Source organism: Oryctolagus cuniculus, chromosome 18 (assembly GCF_051225735.1).
Source record: "Oryctolagus cuniculus isolate XC-2025 breed Fujian yellow rabbit chromosome 18, ASM5122573v1, whole genome shotgun sequence".
Taxonomy (NCBI): Eukaryota; Metazoa; Chordata; class Mammalia; order Lagomorpha; family Leporidae; genus Oryctolagus; species Oryctolagus cuniculus.
This window is the reverse complement of record NC_142884.1, coordinates 23,800,449-23,824,034: the sequence shown is the minus strand read 5'-3', so window position 1 is coordinate 23,824,034 and position 23,586 is coordinate 23,800,449. Positions and strand designations below refer to the sequence as shown.

The window sequence follows — 23,586 nt, the reverse complement described above, 5'->3', positions numbered from 1 at the left end:
TCAGTCCCCTGGCGCTTTATGCTAAAGCGGATTTATCTGGTTGTCGGGGAGATGGCGCGAGCGCCCCTCCGCACAGCAGGAGCGTGGCGGGCAGCGCCCGCGGAGCTCGGTCCCTCAGCCGCGCCCCGCGCCCGCGGGATGAGCGCAGGTGGCAGGGCCTGGGCTCCCGGGAGCCACAGCGACACCTTCCACGCCTTTCTCTTCGCAGGTTGCGGAGGGGAGTCTAAAAATAGCCTTTGGCGCTTGGCCAGGGAGCGCTGAGTAGGTAGAGATTGTGTTTGATATTTTTATAACCGATGCGGCTGAAGATACAGTGTGCGTAATTAGAAATAGGGAAGTGAAACTGTTTCCCTCGGAACAATCAATTCTCAATTGTGCAAAGCCCAACGATCCGGTTCCTAAGTGGGCCTGGCGTCCCCTCCCCCGCTCACCACGTGACACGACTTTGGCCTTTGCTTGTTGGTGAGGAAGGGTCGAGAGGGACTCTGGAATCAGGTGGGGACAGAGTGTGCACGATTCTTTTTAAAGTTGCTTTTAGCATTAAAAGGAGCAGTTTTGAGATATATTTAAGTTCAAGGATGTCATCATGGAATTACAGGAGTATAACTTCTAATTATCTCTGGCGTTTGGGACTGAGAACCACAGGCCAGGGAATTGCAGGAGGAGGCCTGGGAATCCCTGCAGTTGGTTCTGGGGCCCCAGGGCCCAACTGCCACCCCCACAGAATTACTGTGTGGCTTCCAGTGAGTTGCTGCTACTTTCTTGGGACTTCATTTTCTCTCTGGGTTGTTTGTCCACTGTACAGGTGAAATTCTAATCCTTAGCAGCACTTAGGGGGAAAAGGCAGGTGGGATGGAGCACACCTGTGCAGGTGATGGTCCCAGACCTTCCAGAACAGGTGTTCCCACAGCAAAAGCCTCCCCGGCTGTGAGTCCCAGGGAATGTGGCTGGCAAGGGAGCCATAAAAAGGATGCACAGTTGTTGGGTGTTTTTTAGGTGGTAGGGTGCAAAATACCATGAATCACTGCTTTGCATCTGTTCTGAAAATGAGACCTCGTCACGACCATTGTGCTCCATCGTTCTAGTCCAAAGAGTGTTCTTTGTACCAGGAAGCTAATGGTGTTGACGTTGACTCTTTCCGGATCTGTGACCCGAGCCAGTTTGACCTAAAACAAATACTCGCTGGATGAAAGGCAGGTGTTATACAGGTGACCAAGGGGAGGAAGAGCCAGGGCAACTGCACAGGCCAAGGTGTGGAATTGTGAGTGCTAGTGCTTAGGTGTAAGTGGGAACTAGGCAGTTCAGGGCCACACATCCTGCTAAGGAACCAGGGGGCTGAGCGAATCCATCAAAAATATTTTATTTTTTTTAAAGATTTATTTATTTGAAAAGCAAAACGAGAGAGAGAGAGAAAAAGAGAGAGTCTTCCATCCGTTGATTCTCTTCCCAGATGGCTGTAATAGTCAGGGCCAGGCCAAAGCCAGGGGCCAGGAACTCCATCCCAGTCTCCCACGTGGATGGCAGGCACCCAGGTACTTGGGCTGTCTTCGGCTGCCTTCCCAGGCACGTTAGCAGGGAGATGAAGCAGAAACAGAGCAACTGGAACAAGGCGGGGGACTCACCCACTGTACCACAGTGCCAACCCCCATCAGAGTGTGTAAGCAGGCCAGGGCAGGTGATAAACAGCAGAGGCTTAGGCTGCTGCTTGCCACGCTGGCATCCCAAATCAGTGCTGGTTTGAGTCCCAGCTGCTCTGCTTCCAATCCAGCTTCCTGCTAATGCACCTGGGAAGGGTGAGGAAGATGGCCCAAGTACTTCGGCCCCTGTGTGGGAGACTAGGATGGAGCACCTGGCTTCAATCTGACCAAGCCTGGCTGTTGCTGCCATTTGTATAGTAAACCAGAGGATGGAAGATTGATCGATCAAATCAATCAATCTACCTACCTACCTACCTATCTTCCTACCTATGTGTGTGTCTCCCTCTTTGTCACTCTGCCTCTCAGATAAATAAATCATTAAAACAAAACCTCAGACATGTGAGATTCGTGTTAGAGAAAGATCACTTTGACCACTGAATAGTCAGTGAGTGGGGGATGGAGGAGAGGCAGTGTGGAGCTAGACACGGAGTCGGGAGGGTTTAGACCCCTGTAACTCCCATCGTCTTTGCCCCTTCCCACTCTGATGCAGACTCTTGAATTCAGTTGGTTATGCAAGTGCTCCGCTCCATCCCAGACTCAGACCAGGGTCCAGACTGAAAGCAGGGATCCCAGTGAAGAGGGTAGAGTGATGAAGGCCTGGGCCAGGCAGCAGGTGCAGGGATGGGAGGAACTGTCAGGTTGTGGTAGGGTGGAGTCCAAAGGGTCTACGACAAAGTGTGTTGTCCTGAGCCTCTCTGAGATGGGGTGAGCCAAGAGGCTTTGAGGTCCTCTGTGGGGCTCATTGGAGAGTGTATCAGGCAGCCATGAGAGGGCCCTGGCCGGAGATGCAGCTTTGGGAGGCACTCGGGACACTGAGTGAAGGGACCTGGGGCAGAGAGATGGGAGGCAGCCAGGAGGGTGGCCCTGGAAGGAAGTGGGGAGATGAGTTGACAAGCCAGCCAGAGAGTGCTAGAAGGTTCTGGATTTAGTACTTTGGAGAGGGGGGTGTTAGTGATTGGAGAGTTGGCGACCGAAGTCGGTGTGGTCGATACAATGGGCGGGAGGACAGAGAGTTGCAGGAGGAAGATGGGATGGGGCGGGTTTGTTTTGTACTGAGGACATCTAGAACCTTTTTAAGGCTGGAGCTGAAGTGACTGCTGGGGATTCAGGAGAGAGAGCAGCAGCCCAGGGGAAGGTTCCAGGAGTCGGGAGGGAGGTGAGGATGAAAGCAGCTGTGGGCTGGCGCCGTGACTCACTAGGCTAATCCTCTGTCTGTGGCGCAGGCACACCGGATTCTAGTCCTGATCGGGGCGCCGGATTCTGTCCCGGTAGCCCCTCTTCCAGGCCAGCTCTCTGCTGTGGCCCGGGAGTGCAGTGGAGGATGGCCCAAGTGCTTGGGCCCTGCACCCCATGGGAGACCAGGAGAAGCACCTGGCTCCTGCCTTCAGATCAGCGCGGTGCGCCGGCCGCGGTGGCCATTGGAGGGTGAACCAACAGCAAAGGAAGACCTTTCTCTCTCTCTCTCTCTGTCCACTCTGTCTGTCAAAAAAATAAAAATAAAAAAGAAAGCCGCTGTGCACGGATGTGAGTGGCTGAGCCACCCAGGGGCAGACACAAGGGCCCTCAAGGCTGAGTGCAGTCTGGGCATCATACAGCTGCCCCCAGGTCAGGCTCCCCCCATCCTGTCTTGGAGCTTTTGGGGTTTTGCACACACATACAAGAGTAAATTATTTTAGATTTAACTCAGGCTTTTCTTCCATCCTTGTTCTCTTTGTCGTATGTGCCTTCCCCATCCTCTGTTCTTTAAAACACTGTTCTGCTCCATGCACTTAAAAGCCAGTATGCGTGGTAGCTGGTGCCTGACTTCGTGTGGCTGAGTGGCTGGGGTGGCTCCCAGCAGTTCTTGTTTCCTGGGGTGCCGAGCAGGGCTGGTGCCTTGTTGGGACTGCTCAGGCCATGCTTGAAGAGGAGTTAGCTTCTCTACGTCAGTCCAGAGAGCAAAAACTGGGGTGGCCCGGGGGGGGGGGGGGCGTATCCAGATTTCAACTGTGTTGTGTGTGCTTTGCACACAGGCCGAAACTGAATTGCCGGGCAGTGCTTGTGACAGTGGGCTTGAGCCTTGAATGAGCAAGCCGGGGGCGGGGGGGGTGATCCGCCCGTGGGTCAGGGTCTTCCTGGGGTTGTGTTAACACTTGACTCTCCAGAGCCTGAGCCTACAGCTCAGCCCCAGGTTGTGCAGGGACACCCCCAGTCCTCCTCCTGCTGTGAACTGACAACTTAGGAGGTCTTTGAATTGAAGAAAGATCTATTACAATATCACCCTTTCTCCAGCTTCTCCCTGTTCCTCTGGAATTGAGCTCTTGCGTTTCAATACTGGTGCAGCAGGACGTCTCTAAGTGACTTTGTCCAGTAATCAAGTGAGCCGTGGAAATGCGGCCTCATTTGCTCCAACAGACGTTTATGCTGCTGCACCGAGAGTCTTGGGAGGGTGTGTGCCCTGAGCTGTGGTTAAATGCAATTTTCAGGAGGTTGTGTCCGGCTAACAGATCCCTTCTCTGGGGCTGCGGCAGTGCTGCTGTCCTAGCCTTCCCCAGCAAACCTGTTCTTGGCCGTGAGAAAAACCAGCTGGAGAAAAAAAAAATCCGGAGAAAGCCTTTCCCCAGGGCTGTTGAAAGGCCCTAAATGAAAGGGCTCAGCTCCGTGGAAGAAGGGAGTGGGTACAAAGTACAGCATTGTCACTTGTTATCTCTGCCTGTTCATCCTCAGGGAACACTGATGGCCCAAATGAATTTAGCTCCATTGTTTTTACCCAAGAGCTGGAGGAGAAGTTGTTTCTTGTTCACAGAAACCGCCAGGCTGGACAGGGCCCCAAGGTTCATTGTGTCCTGGCTGATGGCCCCTGTCTGCTCTGGGCTTCCTGGTGGCTCCAGCAGAGAAAGGAGGAGGAAAATTCTTCCTTTTGTTTGTACTAACCCAGAAACTTCTCCGAGTTCTTTCTCGTTCATCTCAGAGGGATCTGATTTCATGTGTGTATCCCTGATGACTACGTCTGTGTGGGGGAAGGCCCTCTGCTGGACCAAGTCCACCCGGCACAGCATGGGTCGTGGGGCTGGCGGCTCCAGCTGTATTGCATACTGAGATTGTCCCCTGCAGGTCTTTGGAGCCATGCCCTTGGAGGGTGGATGAGAGAGTTGCTGATATTGACCCCATCCCTGATAACCTGCTGTGTCTAAGACAATTCCAAAAGGCCAGACTGGACTCAGGCTGACCGTGGCCTTCGGGAGGGTCCACTCGGCTGCGCTGGAGCCCAGGGGGCCTGCCTAACCAACCATCCTCACACTGTGGGATCCTGGCCTGGAGGAGTCCCCTGGCAGAAACAGAATTTTCAGGGTGACTCAGAGGAGAGTTAAAGTGATGAGCTGTAGCACTGTAAATGTCCCTTGTTTCCTGGGGCTATTTGGATGGCTGCCAAGACACCACCTGATGCTACTGGGCCTGATCAACACTTCCTCCTTTGGCTCAGGTACTAGAGTCTTGGGACACAAAGGCTGCTTTGGAGACAGTCACAGAGCACAGTCGAGCCACAGGTGCAGCTCAGCCAGAGGGCTGGGTGTCAGGTGGAGTGGGCGACAGCAGGGGATACTGGCTGGGACCAAGGTCTCCCACCTACAGTGCTCGGGACAGAGACAAAACAATGAATGATGTGCGTTCGTGTGGGTTTTACAGAGAGACTCATGGAGTTTGCTCGATGTGGCCATAAGCTTTTGGAAAAATCCCAGCTTTTGATTGCATTGTAAGACCAGAACAGAGCAGGTGATCCACAACACTATCAGAGGTTTATTTTTTTCTGCTGTTACTTGCATTACAAAAATAGTGTACTTTGTTGTAATAAAAGGTGATCACAGAAATATACAAATGTCAAGGTCACCTACACGTACCAGCCCTCACCCCGACATGTCTACACTTTCTAGGATTGTTAACTGTCGTTGGTGTATGTTGAAATTCAATAATGTTGAATGTCATCCTGAATGTTGAAATAAGCTGGTGGTTCTTTGGGTCTGGAAATCCCTTGGATTCATGGAAATCTGGGTGATTTACGTGGTGTGGGAGGCACAGTAACTCCTGTTGAGAAGCAACACTGCTTGGTGCACAACAGGTGTGAGCTTGCCCAAGGGAGCCCCTGGTTAAAAGATCAGGGCTGAGTGTTGAATCCTGTCACCCACCCCTGGCTGGTGTGAGGGAGTCAAGTCACTGGAAAGAGGCAGCGGGACCCCGACCTCCAGCCCCCAGGCTTGGTGGAGGGCCTGCACGGGCAGGAGGGCTGTTGATGGGATTTTGTTTTTACGGACATGGAAAAGCTCGGTGCCATCCATGCAGCCAGCCCTGCACTCCAGTGTGGCGAAGTTAAATTAGATGTGTGTGTATTGCAGGGTGCCTCGTGCTATTTCTGTGCTCTCTGGTTGACAGTTCCAGCGAACGCAGAAACAAACAATTCTGTTTTCCAGAGGTCAGTGGTTGAGTGAGGGGTTACGTAACCAGAAAAGAGCGAGAAAGGCAGAGAAAATGTCTTTGCTTGGAGAAGCGGCTAATGCACCTGCCATCCTGTGGCTGGGAGCTGCCCTGGCTTTAACTCCTGACCTCCAGCCCCGAGGCTTGCACGTCCACAAGTGTAGATTTTTTTTTTTTTTTTTTTTTTGGTTGAGTGGAAGCAGGGCCCCCATTGGTTCCTGGGGAAAGAGGGAAGGCAGGGAAGCAGGCGCCAGGCACTGCCTGGGGTGGAGAGCTGCCGGGGAGTGCCCATCCTTCCCTCCCCTCCAGTTTAAGCGCCCCTCCCCCCTTTTCCTTGGGTGCAGTTGAGAAACTGTAGTCTTCCAGGTGAACCCTTACACTACACGCTAAGGGTATGTGTGTGAGTGTATGTTGACACATCTGAGGAGTTTTCAGTGTAGGTAAACTTACTCTAAATGGGACTATATTAGTTGCAGATGCCAGAAAGTCCCAGGCAAAGCGGCTCAGGCAGATAAGCACCCTGGTCCGTCCCTACAGTGGGATTCTACTCAACAATCAAGAAGGGACCGTCCATCCCTGGTAAATACAACAGCATGGTGCATCTCAACGTGGTATAGGGTGAAATAAGCCCCACCCAAGGACTGCAGACTCTCTTCTGCTGCTTCTTCAACATTTACTTTCTTATTTCTTTATTTGAAAAAGTTACAGAGAGAGGGAGAGAGGAGGAGGAGAGAGATGTCATCCATTTGCTGGTTCACTCCCCTGATGGCTGCAGCAGCCAGAGTTGAGCCAGGCCGAAGTCAGGAGCTTCACCTGTGTCTCCCACATGGGTGGCAGGGGCCCAAACACGTGGGTCGTCTTCCGCCACTTTTTCCAGGCCAAGCTGGATCAGAAGTGGAGCAGCCAGGCCATGAAGTGGTGCTCACATGGGGTGCTGGCATTGCTGCTGGCAGCTTATCCAGCTATGCCACAACTCCAGCCCCAGACATGTTTTATATTTTGATTAGATGGAGGAGGGTTCCACAGGTGTACACAGTTGTACAAATTCAGTGAACTGAATACTTTAAATCTGTGCATTTATGTCTAAATTAAACCTCAGGTTTTTTTTTTTTGTTTGTTTTTGTTTTTTTTTTTAATGGCTTAGGCAAGGAGGCAAGTTAATTGACTGCTTTAACTAAGTCTGGAGAAATGGCTTCAGGTCGGGCTTGATCGAGGGCCCAGATGCTGTCACCAAAGCTGTTTCTCAGCTCTGCTCCTGCTGGCTGGCTCTGCTTCTGGAGAGGCACTCGCCTGCTGGTGGCATTGTGGCTACAGTGACCTGGTCTTATGTCTTCCATGTTTCAAGGCCAGTGAGGGCCCCTTCCTGATGGGCTCTGCTTGAGCCTGACTGTCATACTTCAGGTAGTTATCCCTGATCCAGTCTCAGGGACAGGGACTTGGTTTTCCAACTGGCCAGGCCTGAGTCAGAGGTTCTCACAATCTCCTTGGAAAGGAGGTGGGAGGGGAGCATGGGTTTTCTGCCCCTGACCTTGGGTTGAGAGGTGGGGGGCTGGAGGCGGGGATGGTTGCTGTTTTCCAGGATCTGGGGGAGCAAGGTCTGGGGGCTGGCAGGTGAGCTGCCCCAGCATTCCCATGCATGCCCACTGTGCCGGCTGCCTCACAGCTCATCTCAGAGCGACAGAAGGGACATGGGCCTCACTGAGGCTCCACCCACCCCCTAGGACCTCAGTAGCTCAGCCAGCCTCCTGCCTCAGAACTGCGGGACTTGCAGTGCCGTGCCAGGCACTGCTGTTCCCGGCTGCCTGCTTGTAAACCTGATGGAAGAGCCCGTGCCTTAGTCTGGTAAGGGAGCCAAAGGGACTTCACTGTAGGGCTATTGACAGTGACCCTCGAGGCCAGGACACAGTGGAGTGACAGGTGCTGCCCTGGTCAAAATCTTCTAGTGTTGTTTAAAAAAATTTATTTTATTTATTTGAAAGACAGAGTTAGAGAGAGGTAGAGACAGAGATCTTCCTGGTTCACTCCCCAGATGGTTGCAATGGCCAGAGCTGAAATGACCCAGGCCAACTTCTGCTGCTTTCCAGATTGGAAATGGAGCAGCTGGGACTCGAACCAGCCACCATATGGGATGCTGGTGCTTCAGGCCAGGGCTTTCACCTGCTGTGCCACAGAACCGATCCTGAAAGCCTCTAGTTTTGCACCAGCTGCATGCTGTCGAGAACCAGTCTCTGCCGCTGAATTGGGTGGGTGGGGGCTGGTCTGGAAGCTGCTCTGGGCTAGGGCCTTGCTGTTTGATGAGACCAGGGAGGAGAAACAGGCGGGTGAGGGCTGTGGTTCTATCCCCGTGCCCTGCACCACCCCTGCAGGTGCTGGCGGGTGGCTCACCGCCTCTGGGAATGCCAGGAGGTCTTGGCCAGATCTGCCTCTTGGGTCAGGTCTGGCAAAGCCCCATGGGCGGTTCTGGTGTTCCCAGCATTCCTGCCTGTCAGTAAGAAGTAATGTTGTCTTGAGTCCGATTACTCAGTCAAATCTCACCCTGAGCATTCCCAAGTCTTATCTAGGAACTTGACCCCGCATCTGTGGGCCGGTTCCAGGCCAGCCAAAGTTGGTAAAGTACAGGAGCAGGAGGAAGTTCTGAGCTCTGGGAGTCTACATAAAGAAATTAGTCACTGAAGCCTGCCTATAAAATGAAATGCAACGTTGGTGAACCACGGACCTGTGTCTCCAACCCAACCATCCTTTCGCGGTGATTTTTCAAAGTGGAAAGGAAAGGAGACCCATAGTTATTGTAGCCCTGTGCTATTAAATTCACTTCACATTAAAGATATTTTTATCTTACATTTGAAAAAGACAGTTTCCTGCTTTTTATTTTAAGCTAGGGATTGTTTAATGGCTATTAATGTTAAGATCCGCTCCAAACTCAGGTTTGTTTGTTTGTTTAAAGATTTATTTATTTAAGAGGCAGAGTTAGAGACAGAGAGGTCTTCCATTCACTGGTTCATTCCCCACTTGGCTGTAGTGGCTGGAGCGGGGTCAACCCAAAGCCAGGAGCCAGGAGCTTCTTCTGGGTCTCCCACATGGGGGCAGGGCCCCAGGCAGTTGGGCCATCTTCTGCTGCTTTCCCAGGCCACAGCAGAGAGCTGGATCGGAAGTGGAGCAGTGAGGACTGAAACCAGCACTCGTGTGGGATGCCAGTGCCGCAGGCAGAGGCTTAACCTACTACGACACAGTGCTGACCCCCCAGTCTCAGGTTCTGAATGTCTGTGCAGTGTGAATTTGGGATAAAGTGCCCTTGTGGGACCTGGACAATTAGATGAGGGGCTGTGGGGTGTTGGTGGTGGGGACAAGCGTTGGTGACCTGCAGGGAAGTGAGAATGAGAAATCTTCCTGGAAGGAGAAATTTAACTCGTTTCTAACCTGCTAGTCCAAAGGCCACTGATAAGGGACCCTGAGAAGACTGGGACTGCAGATCACCCACCTGCCCCTTCTGGGGTCCAGGGTGTGGGTGCGGCTCGGGCGGAGTTGGGAGAGGTGAGGTGTGTATAGAGCTGAGATGGCAGTGACGCAGCTGGATAGAAAGGGCAGTGCCCTTGCGTAATCCCGCTGGCCAGGCCACTCCTGGGGAGTGGTCAGCGGGCAGGACCTGCAGATAAGTTTCAGAAAGGAATGCAGTCCTAAGCCAGAGCTCAGATTCTACCTGGCGGAGGGAGGCAGACAGCTTAGGTGAAAAGGAAACCGTGGGATGGAACGTCATGACCCAGACCCTCCTGGAAGTGATGGACAGAAATCACAGGCAGACAGTTCGCTGACAAAGAAATTCAAGTCGGCAAAGCCCCGGGCGCTGGTTCAAGTCCTGGCTGCGCCGCTTCCCATCCAGCTCCCTGCCAATGCACCTGGGAGAGCAGCAGAAGATGGCCCAAGTGCTTGGGTCCCTGCCACCTACGTGGGAGACCTGGATGGAGTTCCTGGTTTTGGTCGGGTCCTGCCCTGACCACTGTGTGTATTTGGATGGAAGACATATCTCTTGCTCTCTGTTTCTAAGTCTGCCTCTCAAATAAACAAATACATCTAAAAAAAAAAAAAAAAAGTTTGGGGCTGGTGCTATGGTGCAGTGGGTTAAGTTGCTGCCTACAATGCTGGCATCCCATATGGGTGCCAGTTTGAGTCCTGGTTGTTCCACTTCCGGTCCAGTTCCCTGCTAATGTACCTGGGAAAGCAGTGGAAGATGGTCCAAGTGCTCGTGGGAGACCTGGAAGAAGCTCCTGGCTTCTGGCTTTGGCTTGGTCGAGCCCCAGACATTGCAGCCATTTGGTGAGTGAATCAGCAAATGGACAACTTCTCTGTCCCTACCTCTCTCTAACTCTGCCTTTCAAATAAATAAAAATAAATCTTTAAAAAAAAAAAAAGAAGAGTTTACCTTCACTAATAATAGAACCTGCAAATTGGAAGAATGGGACACATGTTTGCATGTCAACATGGTAAAGATTAAAAAGAATACTTTTCCGGCCGGTGCCGCGGCTCACTAGGCTAATCCTCCGCCTTGCGGTGCCAGCACACCGGGTTCTAGTCCCGGTTGGGGCACTGGATTCTGTCCCGGTTGCCCCTCTTCCAGGCCAGCTCTCTGCTGTGGCCGGGAGTGCAGTGGAGGATGGCCCAAGTACTTGGGCCCTGCACCCCATGGGAGACCAGGAGAAGCACCTGGCTCCTGCCTTCGGATCAGCGCGGTACGCCGGCCGCCTTCGGATCAGCGCGGTACGCCGGCCGCAGTGGCCATTGGAGGGTGAACCAACGGCAAAGGAAGACCTTTCTCTCTGTCTCTCTCTCTCACTGTCCACTCTGCCTTTCAAAAAAAAAAAAAAAAATCCTAAAATCAGCTGCAATGGTTACACCATTCTGAATATACCAAAAAAAAAAAAAACAAAAACAAAAACAAAAGAAAACAAACTACTGGGTGTTTAAATGGGTAAGTTTTTTTTTTAAATATTGTATATATTAAGATATGCAGCATGATGTTATGGGATATATACAGGTGGTGAAGAGTTGCTATAGTGAAGCAAACAAATACGCAGCATCTCACATGGTTACTGCCCCTCCCCTGCACGAGAACTGCCGAAAGGTGCATTTGGCAGGGATCCCAGTACAATATTAGCTGCAGTCCTCACGTTGTACATTAACTCTCTAGACTTGTCCATTCTGCCTGCCTGCTGCTCTCTCTCCTCTGCCCCACATTTCCTCCCTTACCCCATGGTAACCTGTTTTATTCTCTGTATGATTGGCCTTTTTTTTTTTTTTTTTTTTTTTTTTTTGGTAAGATTTCACCTGTAGGTGAGATCATGCAGTATTTATCTTTCTGTGTCTGGCTTATCTCACTTAGCATGATGTCCTCCAGGCTTATCTGGGTTGTGGCAAATGGCAGCGTCTCCTTTTTCAAGGCTGAATAATAGTCTGCTGTGTGTATATACCAAAGTTTCTTTATCCCAACTGTGTGGATTTTATGGTATATACGTGACACATTCATGAAGCTGTTATTTTTAGATTTATTTTATTTATTTGAAAGGCAGTTTTAGAGAGGGAGAAACAGAAAGATCCTCCATCCATTGGTTCACTTCCCAGTGGCCACAACAGCCAGGGCTGGGCAGGGCCAAAGCTAGGAGCCAGGAGCTTCATCCTGGTTTCCCATGTGGGTGCAGGGGCCCATGCACATGGGCCATCTTCTACCACCTTCCCAGGTGCACCAGCAAGGAGCTGGATCAGAAGTGGAGCAGCTGGGAAGTGAACCAGTACACATGTGGGATGCTGCTGGCAGACTAATTTGTTACACCACCGTGCTGGTCTCCTGAAGCTGTTGGTTTTTAAAATGAGACTTAGATTCAGTAGCTGAGGGAAGGTGGCCTGCTGGTGAGGTTTGTGTGCTTCTGTTTCCTGGAAGATGACTGGGGTGGTATACGGGGAGCATTAAAGAGGTGTGACCCCATAACTCTGCCCTAAAGATTTGCTCAAGATTTATCAAGATTGCTGTCTGTAAATGTGCACCAAGTTGTTATCTGTAAAAGCAAATACTTGGAAACAATCTAAATGCTTAATCTATAAGCAATTGGTAAATCGTATTTAAAAAGGCAACATCATACAGTCAATAAAATCCCGTTTTGAGGTACATTTCATAATAAAGGAAAACTTCAGAGTAGAGTCCTGAGAGCATGTGCCAAACTTGTGTGCCATGGTGAAGAAAAGGAACACACAGCAGCCTGTAGGCCACCTTTGGGACAGCTGTTTGCAAGGTTGGCCCTCACCTGGCATCTGGAAGCCTGGTTCTCGCAGCCTTCCCTCCCTTCCCTAAGTGGGAAGGTCAGTGCACTGCCCCTACACCTGTTTCCCTGCTGGCAGTCTGGAATTCGGGTATGTGCTCTGCAGAGGGTGGCTGCCTTTGTGATTGATCACACACCCCTCTCCCCCCAGTAAGAACCCTAGGTGTTGATTGGGACCTTGGATTTGTGTCACTGGGAAGGGTGTGCTGTGTGCCCCGTCGTGGGAAGGAGAGTGTGTCGGGGAGCCTGCACGTGAATTCCTCCAGATTGCCTGTGCCCTGTGTGACTTGGCTGTGCATCCTTAGGAAGCTGCTGTCTTAAATCTTAGTAGGGACTCAATGCTGAGTCCTGCAGGGCCTTCTAGCAGATCTCCCAACACGAGCTTGGGGACTGCTGGTACAGCCACTGTTGTGGAAAATAACACCATGCAGAGAAGGGAGGAGACCAGAGCACAGTGGCAGGCTTTTGGGTCTGCATTTTTTCTTAATAAAGGTTTGTTTCCTTTTTTGTTTTCTTTCTAAAGCAGAGAGAGAGAGAATGAATCTCTCCATCTGCTGGTTCAACTCCTCAAATTCCTACAGTAGCCAGGGGGTGCACCAGGCTGAAGCCAGGAGCCTGGAACTCATTCCAGAGCTCCCATATGAGTAGCAGGGGCTTAGCTGCTTTAGCCATCACCTGCTGCCTGTTGGAATGTGCACCAGCAGGAAGCTAGAATCATAAGCAAAGCTGGGACTCGAACCCGGGCACTGTTGCAGGGGACTATGGAATGCCATCCACCCAAGCAGCATTAACTGCCCCACAGCGGCAGTTTAGGACTTGTGTTGTTATCAGTGGCTTTTATTTCCTTCCTTGGGCTTTTCAGTACCTTCTGTGTTTTCCCTGTGGGTGTTACTTGTGTTTACTTAGCGGGTTTCTTGTTGTTGTTGTTGAACGATGTCATTTTTAGAGGGGCGACTGAAGGGACATCTCTTGTCTTCCCGTAGGGATGCAACCCCCTCGCGCAGACTGGCCGGAGCAAGCTGCAGAATCAGAGGGCCGCCTTGAACCAGCAGATCCTGAAGGCCGTGCGGCTGCGCACAGGAGCAGAAAACCTTCTGAAGTACGTGACTGCTGCCAGCCCTGGCATGGCCGGGAGCTCAGCCTCTCCTGAGACCTGCACTCCCGGGCCTGCTTCTGGGCTGTCACTCTGTGCATTCTCCTCATTGCTGGCACCTGGGGCTTGGTTGTGTGAAAGACTGATATTTCACCCAGCTGTTTGTGTGTCTGCAGTGCAGGTGGTGCCTGGCCCCAGTCCTCTCAGCCACCTGGTGGGAAGTCCATTCACTGTCTGTCTGTCTGTCTCCCTGCTTTCCGTGGGACCTGCTGATTTTTCTCCTCTGGCTGCTGTATTATCACTGCTTAGTAAATGTGTGTTGAATGTCAAAGGAAAGGAAGCGGGGAATGGGGACTTTGTATTGCCAGTGTCCACCTTTTAAAAAATATTTGAGAGGCAGGCAGACAGGGAGGTCCCACCCACTGATTCACTCTCCAAATGCCCACAGCTGCTGGGGCCAAAGCCAGGAGCCAAGAATGCAAGCCAGGTTGGAATCCAATTATTTGAGCCATCACCATGGCCTCTCAGACCTGCGTTTTTAAGAGAAATTTATTGAGGCCGGCGTTGTGATACAGTGGGTTAAGCTGCCACCTGCAATGCTGGCGTCCCAAATGGATGCCCATTCACGTCCTGCTGCTCTGCTTCTGATCAGGTGCTGGCCTAGAAAAGCAGTGGAAGGTGGTCCAAGTGCTTGAGCCCCTGCCACCCACATGGGAGACCTGAAAGAAGCTCCTAGCTTCACCCTGGCCCAGCCTGGCCATTTTGGAATGAAACAGGTGTTTCTTCCTCTCTGTCTCTCCCTCTCTCTGTAACTCTGCCTTTCAGATAAATAAAAAATTATTTATTTACTTATTTGAAAGACAGAGTATCAGACATGGATGGAGACAGACAGACACACACAGATGCGTCAGAGAGAGAGATATCTTCCATCCATCTGCTGGTTCACTCCCTAAATGGCTGCAACAGGCAGGGCTGGCCAGGCCAAAGCCAGGAGCCCAGAACTGCATCCTGGTCTCCCGTGTGGATGCAGGGGCCCAGGGATTTGGACCATTATATGCTGCCTTCCCAGGTACGTTAGCAGGAAGCTGGATCAGAAGTGGAGCAGCTGGGACTCCAGCTGGCACTCCTGTGTGAGATGCAGGTGTTGCAAGCAGCAACTTAACCCGCTGCACCACAACTCCAGGCTCTTCTAGGATCTGCACCCACAGGAAGCTGGGGTCAGGAGCAGAGCCAGGCATCGAATCCAGGTACTCAGATGGGGGCATGGGCATCTTGACCAGTGTCTGAGCTGCAGGAAACCTGCCCCCATGTCCTTTTTTCTTTCCTTTTCTTATTTTCTTTTTCTTTTCCTTTCTCTTCCCCCCTTCCCTCCCTCCCTCCCTCCCTCCCTTCTCTCTCTCTCTCTCTCTCTCTCTCTCTCTCTCTCTCTCTCTTTCTTTCAGACTTATTTATTTTTATTTATTTGAAAGGCAGAATTAGAGCGCAGGAGAGACAGAGAGAGATCTCCCATCTGCTGGCTCACTCCCCAAATGGCTGCAACAGCCGGGGTCTTGGCAGGCCAAAGCCAGGAGCCCAGAGCTTCTGGCTCTCCCATGTGAGTGCAGGGGCCCAAGGACTTGGACCATCCTCTGCTGCTTTCCCAGGCACATTAGCAGGGAGCTGGATTGGAAGTGAAACAGCCAGAACTCAAACTGGTGCCCACATAGGATGCTGGTGTTGCAGGCAGGAGTTTAACCTGCTCTGCTACAACACTGGTCCTCAGTATCCATCTTTCTTTTTTTTTTTTTTTTTTAATTTATTTATTTACTTGAGAGGCATAGTTACAGACAGAGAAAGAGGTCTTCTGTCTGCTGGTTCATTCCCCAGATGGCCGCAATGGCCAAAGCTGTGCTCTGATTCCAAAGCCAGAAGCCAGGAGCTTCCTCCGGGTTTCCACATGGGCCATCTTCCGCTGCTTTCCCAGGCCATCAGCAGGGAGCTGGGTCAGAAGTGGAGCAGCCAGGACTCGAACCGGTGCCCATGTGGGATGCTGGTGCCGCAGGCAGGTGCTCAGCCTACTACGCCACAGCGCAGGCCCCAGAGTGTCCATCTTTCTAGTGAGAGGGTCCAGTGCAGGGCCCAGCTCTCAGAGCACTCGCTAGTTTGTTCTGGTGGTAAAACAGTTAACTCAGCAATCAGAGTTCAGTGAAACCTTCCCTGTGTCTAAGCAGCTGTAAACCTCCCCACACCATAAATGCCACAGTCGGTGTGCCAGCTTCCTTTTGTTTACAGCCAATGCCAGCTTCCGTCTTCCTTTAGAGCTCTGGGGGTGAGGCCTGTAGGCCCCACGCGGCCTTCTACAGTGGGCATTCGAGGCACACCGCATGCTGCAGGCCAGCTAAGTGGCCGAGGTTCCTCCTGTAGTCTAAGGAAGTCCCAGGGAAGTGGCTTGTTATACCTGCTTGAGACTGCAGTTCCCTTGGGGCCAGCGCTGTGGCGTAGTGGGCTAAGCCTCCACCTGTGGTGTTGGAATACCATACAGATGCTGGTTCAAGTCCCGGCTGCTCCTCTTCCAATCCAGCTCCTTGCTAATGTACCTGGGAAACAGTAGAGAATGGGCCAAATGCTTGGGCTCCTGCACCCACGTGGGAGACCCAGAAGACGCTCCTGGCTCCTGGCTTCGGATTGGCTGAGCTCAGGCCATTTGGGGAGTGAACCAGCGGATGGAAGACCTTTCTCTCTCTCCCTCTCTGTGACTGTAACTCTACCTTTCAAATAAATGAATAAAATCTTTAAAAAAGAAAAAAGAAACTGCCATTCCCTTGGAGCTTCCTGTGACTTTTAGGGGCTTCAGGGGTGAGGAGTGCGAAAATGCCTGCCCATCTGGATACGGGTAACGGAGTTTCCAGTGCGTCAGCTTCATTGCTGGAGACCTTGGGAAGCCCAGAGGTGGCAGCTGCGGCGGCGTCGTCTTTTTTTTTTTTTTTTTTAAGATTTATAGATTTATTTATTTGAAAGTCAGTTACAGAAAGAGTTCTGCATCCACTGGTTCACTCCTCAGATGACCACAACGGCTAGGGCTAGGCCAGGCTGAAGCCAGTAGCCTAGCCTTCTATTTGGGTCTCCCACTTGGGTGGCAGGGGCCCACGGACGACTTGGGCCATCTTCCACTGGCTTCCCAGGAACATTAATAGGGAGCTGGATTGAAAGTGGAGCAGCTGGGAGTTGAACAGGCACTCCAACGTGGGTGCCCAAGTCACAAGCAGTGGCTTAAGCTGCTGGGCCGTATTGCCACGCCCACACAAACGTTTTTGTGTAAACACAAAAGGACAATGAAGGAAGCTGTTAGTAGAGTCCGTACCTGGACACCTGTGTACCTCTGGAGAGGCGCCTGGATGTTGGGTTTGCTGCTGTGTTTCAGGCCGTGGTGCTGAGAAGGCTGTGGTATGTTTTGTGGCCTCAGGTTCTGGTGAACACTTGCACAGGCCGGCTCTGGGCCAGCCCTGATGCTGCGGCCTCCCCTAGAGCAGGCTACAGTAGATTGGCCTGTTTGTGGATTTGCTGAGTACCTCTAAGAGGCAGGCCAAAGCCGAGGCTGCCCACAACAGGCCCTATTCTATAGTTTGGATTTTAGTTCAGGTCTTATGTTAGATATACTAAGAGAGTGGAAACTTCATCCAATTATGGTGATGGGAGGTGGGGGCCTTTGGGAGGTGATTGGGTTGGGTCATTGGGTGCCATGTCCATAATTAAATCCTGGTGGCCTCATAGAAGACCAGGTGGACATAGACAGCAGCTCTCTGTCTCTTGCCACGTGATACACTGTAGTGCCTTAGGATTTTTTTTCCCTAAGATTGTTTTATTTATTTGAAATAGAGAGAGAGAGAGAGAGAGAGAGAGAGAGAAATTGAGCTTCCATCTGCCTGCTGGTTCATTCCTCAAAATGCTTATAACAGCCAGGGCTAGGCCAGGCTGAATCAGAGATCCAGGAGCTCTGTCCAGGTCTCCCATGTGGGTGGCAGAGGCTCAGGTAGGAGGGCTGTCACCTGCTGTCTTCCAGGCACATGGCAGGGAGCTGGATGGAGTAGCTAGGACTCGAACTGGCACTCCAGTATGAGTTTTGGGTGTGCCACACAGCGGCTTAGCCCACTGTGCCACAAGGCCCTCCCCTTAGGATTGCGTTAGCAAGGACTGCATTATCAGAGGCTAAACCAGTGCACCCCAGCTCTTCTGCGCTGGGAACGTGCAGAGCCGTGAGCTAAATACACCTTTATAGTTAGCGGCCTCACGTATTTTGTTGTAGTGCCGAGAAACTCACCATGAGGCCCAGTCTCATGGTAGGTGGGGCGGGGGCAGGGAGGGCCCCCCCCCCGACTAATCTGACCCCGACTAATCTGAGTACATCAGGAGGTGATGCTTCCTACAGGGGAGGCCTCTGACCAGGCAGGGGCTGGGGCAGTGCTGGCTGGCTGGCTCTGCTAAGGACGCCAGCAGCTGCCCCTGGGAGGCCCCCGCCGGGCTCCGGTCACGGTCATGTTGGCAGTTGTTACACTGGCAGGGATGGGGGTGGGGCTTGGTTGTTAATGATTCTCACAGTGCCCTGAAAGTTCCAAGTGCCCCTCTCTCGAGAATGTTGTCAGAGGAACCCCTGAAGGTATTTATTAATCTGACTCAACCGACACCAACCGCTTCCTAAAAACAAACAGGGTGTTTCGCCAAGCCCAGCCCTGGCCCACGGTGTCCCTGGCAGTGACGATGCGGCTGTCCTTGCAGCAGGGGGTGGTTTCTGCTGTGTGTTGGGCCTCACTGTCCTCCTGGTTCCCAGGTGAAGGTAAAGCAGGTGGAATGGGGGCAGGGGGATTTTTGGAAAATGTCCCCAGAAATGCAGGAGTGGCAGTGAGGGCCCGAGCCCTTGTCTGCACTGGGAAGGTTGCTGGTGGCAGGGCGGGCAGATTCTGTGCACTGGCAGGGTCATTTCCTCCTCTGGTCCATCTCGGCCGAGAGTCCAGGAGCTCCCTGGGGTTTGATTCGGAAGATAGGACATGTTTTAAGTATGTCTTGTCAGACTAGGTGAGAACAATGCTGTCTCCCCTCCTAACTCGCCTCTCTCCCTGGAGAAGAGCTGGGGTAGAAGGGTGATGATCTCTCTGAGAATGAGGCGGTCATCGTGAGACTTCAGGCGGGTTGCCACATGGGCCTGTCTTAACTCAATGCTTCTGTGAGCGACCGCAGGTCATTTCACCTCTGGTGGGTTTCAGGTTCCTCTCCTGTGCCTGTGGCTGTTGGACCAGATGAGGAGGAAAGCCCAATCTGAGGCTTGCAGGGATCTGTGGGCGTGGAAATGAGTGAATGGGCCTGGCTCAGTGCTGCGAGGTGATAGGGAGTGGTGGGGATTGTGGTGAAACGCAGAGTGCACACTCTGTAGTGGGCAACTGTGATGTATGTAGGGCAGGGCCCAGGTGGCCAGGTCTTCTGAACCTGCTCACTCCACCCCCAGAGAAACTAGAGTTTTCTTGTTTGTTTGTTTTTTTGTTTTTTTTTTTTTTTTTAATTTTGTTGAATTGTTAAATATTGTAGCCAGTTGAAGGGGAGAGCCCCTTGAAGGGAGAGCCCAGTGAACGAGACTTCCTGTGTTTGCCCATTTTCGGCTGCTATAACAGAATGCCTGAGGCTGGGTAATGCACAAGGAAAGAGGTTTATGTAGCTTGTAGTTTCGGAGGCTGAATGTGCAAACAGCTCGGCCCTGGCTCTCCTGAGAGCTTCCTGGTGCGTGGCGGAATGGTGGGAGCATGCTCTGGAGATACCGCGTGGAAAGGTGTCAAGCCAGAGAGAGGGGAGGGGCTGGTCTCGCTCCTCCACAGCGAGAACCAACTGGGCTCCCAGGAGAACCACCTTGATGTCTTCCTAAGGCAGCACCCACAGTGACCCAGTCACCCCCTGGGCTCTGCCCCCTCCACCTCCCAACCTCACCACGCTGAGGACCAAGCTTCCAACACACACACCCATGGGGGACACTCAAACCGCAGCCAAGCCAAAGCACCTGCAGGTCAGTTTGTGGTTTCTGGACCAGAGTGCCCTGGGGTTGCCTTGGTTGTGATGAGAGTGACCTGAGGTTGCTGACTGCCCACACCATCAGCTCTGAGGGGCTGGGGCGTGTCTGTGCTGTGGCCTGCACGGGATGTGAGCCCCTTCACAGCTTGGGACCTGGCACCAACTTGGAGATCTGCCTCTCTGTGCCGGGTGTCCTGCCAGCTGCCTGAGCTGCTGCCCCAGCCCACAAGGGCTTGCCTGGGCTGCTCCTCACCCCAGCCTCCTGAACCCCCAGCAGAGAGGGCTGGGATCAGACGGACTTACTAAACGGCTCCCATAAGCTCTATGAAGCCTGTGCAAGCCCTTAGGTTGATATGGTTCCTGTTGCTGGAGGGACAATTTTCTGAAAAGACTTGGAGGAGAAAACTGTACTAAAAGAAATGGGGATGTGTGGGTCAGAGAGCAAAAGCCAAGTGCGTCTTGAAGACAGAAAACCCACATGGGGGCCGGTGCCGCGGCTCACTAGGCTAATCCTCCGCCTGCGGCACTGACACCCCGGGTTCTAGTCTGGTCGGGGCACCGGATTCTGTCCCGGTTGCTCCTCTTCCAGTCCAGCTCTCTGCTATGGCCTGGGAGGGCAGTGGAGGATGGCCCAGGTGCTTGGGCCCTGCACCCGCATGGGAGACCAGGAGGAAGCACCTGGTTTCTGGCTTCGGATCAGCGTGGCCACTGGGGGCTGAACCAACGGCAAAAGGAAGACCTTTCTCTCTGTCTCTCTCACTGTCCACTCTGCCTGTCAAAAAAAAAAAAAAAAATACACATGGGGCCAGTAAAGAAGTCTGGACTTGAGGCAGAGCTGTTGTCACCTGGGGGCTTTGTATGGCAGCAGGGGTGTCAGAGGCTCCAACTGGAGCACACATGTGTGTGGCTGCGGTCTGTGGTCAGAGGGAATGGTTGATGTGGCCTTCCTTCTCCTGTCCACACTTGGTGGCTTGGTCACTCATGCAGAGTAAGTGGGACACTTTCTTATTCTTGACCCTTCTATCATCCTTGGCAGGAAAAGCCCAGGGGAGCAGGCCTGCCTTCCCTTGGGGGTCCAGGCCAGAGGGTGGCCACGCAGAAGCCTTTGTGGGCAGGAACACCCCTTAGCCCCACTCTGGGTGTGCTCAAGTTCTCTTCTGGCTGAAACATCAATTAGGAGACCACAGGGGCCTCCGAGGAGGTGCATGCCCAAGGAGAAGCTGGCAGGGGCCCTGGAAGCAGTTTTCATCCAGAAAGGCAGCCTGGGTACAGAGGTCCATACTGGTGAGACCCAGGCCCTGGCTGAGTCCCTAATTTGTGTCCCCGGTTCTGTTTTCGTCCATTGCTCCAACCAGGCCCTAGCATACCCACCATCTTGAACTGGTCCATCTTATTTGAGAATCCCACTTTTAGCCATGAATCGGTGGAAATACCTGCCCTGCACCGGGAACACAGCTCAAGCCCAGGGTATCTGAGACATCTGGACACCCAGTGGTCGGCATTGTGGAAACCAACCCTGAGACCCCGCCTGGCGACCAGCCTTTGTAAGGGTGACCCACCCCGGGGGGTCCCCATCCAAGGAGCAGAGAGGAGCAGGTGGCTGATTTGTTGCAAAATCTTAAATCATAGTGGTTTTGAAGCTGGTGGGGTGGGGAGAGACGTGGCAAACTGATATGTTTATACTGGTGGAAAAAGCAAGAGTTGGCAATATTTGGAAGCTCTCCAGGTGTTTGGGGTGGATCTTAGGGCCTCAGTTATGTTTAAGTCGGATGCACTCGGCTCCCTGCTGCCTCCAGGGAGTGGTCAGCACTCTGACATTTGTCCTTCCATGAACTGTAACTTCCATCACATGGAGGAGAGGACTATGCCAGGTTCCAGGAGAAATGCAAAGAAATAGAAGGCTTGTCCTCCAGGAGTTACGATTGTTCATCTTGCCTTCTTCCAAACAACGGAATTGAGGCACGTTAGCAAACTCTTACGGCATGTAAGTAAGATTAAGCTGGAGTGAGTGAGGATTTGAGGGCACAAGGAAGGTAAAAGATTTAGCTGGGGGTAAGACGAGCGAGTACATGCCACAAAGTGCTGTGAACTTCGGTGTGAGGGGCTGGTGTGGGTGCAGCCATGGCTTGTGATTCCAGCATCCCATGTCAGACCACCTTGAGTCTCAGCTGTTCTTCCGAGCCAGCTCCCTGCTAATCCATCTGGGAAAACAGTGGAAGATGTCTCAAGTGCTTGAGCTCCTGCCACCCAAATGGAAGATCAGGATGGAGCGCCTGGCTTCAGCCTGGCCCAGCTGCAGCCTCTGTGGCCATTTGGGGCCATCTCTGGTGCCTATATGAGATGCTGGTGCTACAGGCAGAGAGGCTTAACTACTATGCCACAGCACCCGGCCCCAATATGTCTTAAAAAAGAAAAGAAAACTACCTATTGTGGGAGCCACCGTTTGTCTCTGAGCTTCCTAGCAGTCAATGTGAAGAAGGGAATATGATCTGGAACACATACTCATTAGCAAAGGAAACAGATTGCTAAGAAGAAGAGAACCCATTCTCAATACTGAGTGCCAATAGGATTTTCTTTTTTTTCTTTTCTTTCTTTTTTTTTTTTTTTTTTTTTTTTTTTTACAGGCAGAGTAAACAGTGAGAGAGAGAGAGAGAGAGAGAGAGAAAGGTCTTCCTTTTTCCGTTGGTTCACCCTCCAATGGCCACCGCGGCTGATCCGAAGCCTGGAGCCAGGTGCTTCTCCTGGTCTCCCATGGGGTGCAGGGCCCAAGCACTTGGGCCATCCTCCACTGTACTCCCGGGCCATAGCAGAGAGCTGGCCTGGAAGAGGGGCAACCGGGACAGAATCCGGCGCCCTGACCGGGACTAGAACCCGGTATGGCAGCGCCGCTAGGTGGAGGATTAGCCTATTGAGCCGCGGCGCCGGCCAAGAGGATTTTCTTTCCTGGATCCTTGTGGACATTGCCAGCTAGTAAATCCTTTGTTTTCTCAATAGCATCTCTGTGGCACAGGTGTTATAAGCTGCAGTTGCGAGCATGCTGGATGACGAAATCAGTTCAGTGGGTTGCTGCCATATAATAATAATAATAAAAAAATGTGGTCTTTGTTCCCTGTGTTCCTGGCACCCAGCTGCTCAAACCCTTGGATTTCCCTGAGTGATAAGAGTATCTTTTATATGCCAATGAGATAGCTCTTGATGGGGAGGCTTTGAAAGACCAGCTGATGGATTTGAGGCTTGGGGCTGGAGATTGATTACATGGCCCAAGATTTAATCAGGCCTGCTTAAGGAGACCTCCATACAAATTTCTAAGTGATGGTGATGGCATTCAGTGAGCTTCCAGGCTGGTGAACACAGGGAGGTGCTGGGAGGTGGCCCACCAGGCAGGGCAGGGGTGCTCTGTACCACACCCTGTGCCTGCAGCGCCTCCATTTGGTCCTCCCAAGATTGTACTCTATATAATCTGATTTCTGCATGCATTCAAGCAAATTACTGAACCTGATGAGGGGGTCGTGAGAAGCCCCAATTTCTATGCAGCTGGTCAGTGAGAAACACTGGTATTTCCCCTCTCCTGGTGAAGTGGGACCAGGCCCTTAACCTGCGGAGTCTGATTTCAGGAATAGGTGTCAGAATTAAATCAAACTGTTGGATACCCATTCAGTATCCGAGAACCAGAACAGGAGACTTGCAAACATCATTGTTTAGCTGGAGCTGGTGCAGGGAGCTGGATTGGAGGTGGAGCAACCAGGACTTGAACTGGCGCGCACATGGGATGCTGGTACCACAAGCGGTGGCTTTATCCTCTATGCCACAGTGCCGGCCCCAAAATGCATTTCTTATTTGTGATCATTCCCCCTCCTCTGCCTCCAAAAAATGATTTGCAAGCCAGCGGTCTTCACTAGGTTTAGTTTCCAATATCTCATTGCTTGGCTGGAGAGTCCAACTGTGCATGAGACGAGGTAGGAGAGAACCCCAGTGGAGATGGCAGATGGTGAGGAGCACTTTGCTGTTTGGT

General features: G+C 52.2%; 1 protein-coding gene across 2 annotated transcripts in view; it reads left to right on the top strand.

Moving 5' to 3' along the window:
- The window catches only part of RHPN2 (rhophilin Rho GTPase binding protein 2), a 63,441-nt gene that overhangs the window by 691 nt on the left and 39,164 nt on the right, over positions 1–23,586 (top strand). The window contains exon 2 of one of the 2 annotated variants that reach the window (XM_008257269.5): positions 13,435–13,550. The exons of the other annotated variant lie outside the window; for it this stretch is intronic. Within the exon in view, the coding sequence (XP_008255491.2) occupies positions 13,435–13,550 (116 nt within the window). The remainder of the gene's footprint in view (positions 1–13,434; positions 13,551–23,586) is intronic. 2 annotated transcript variants of the gene reach the window in all.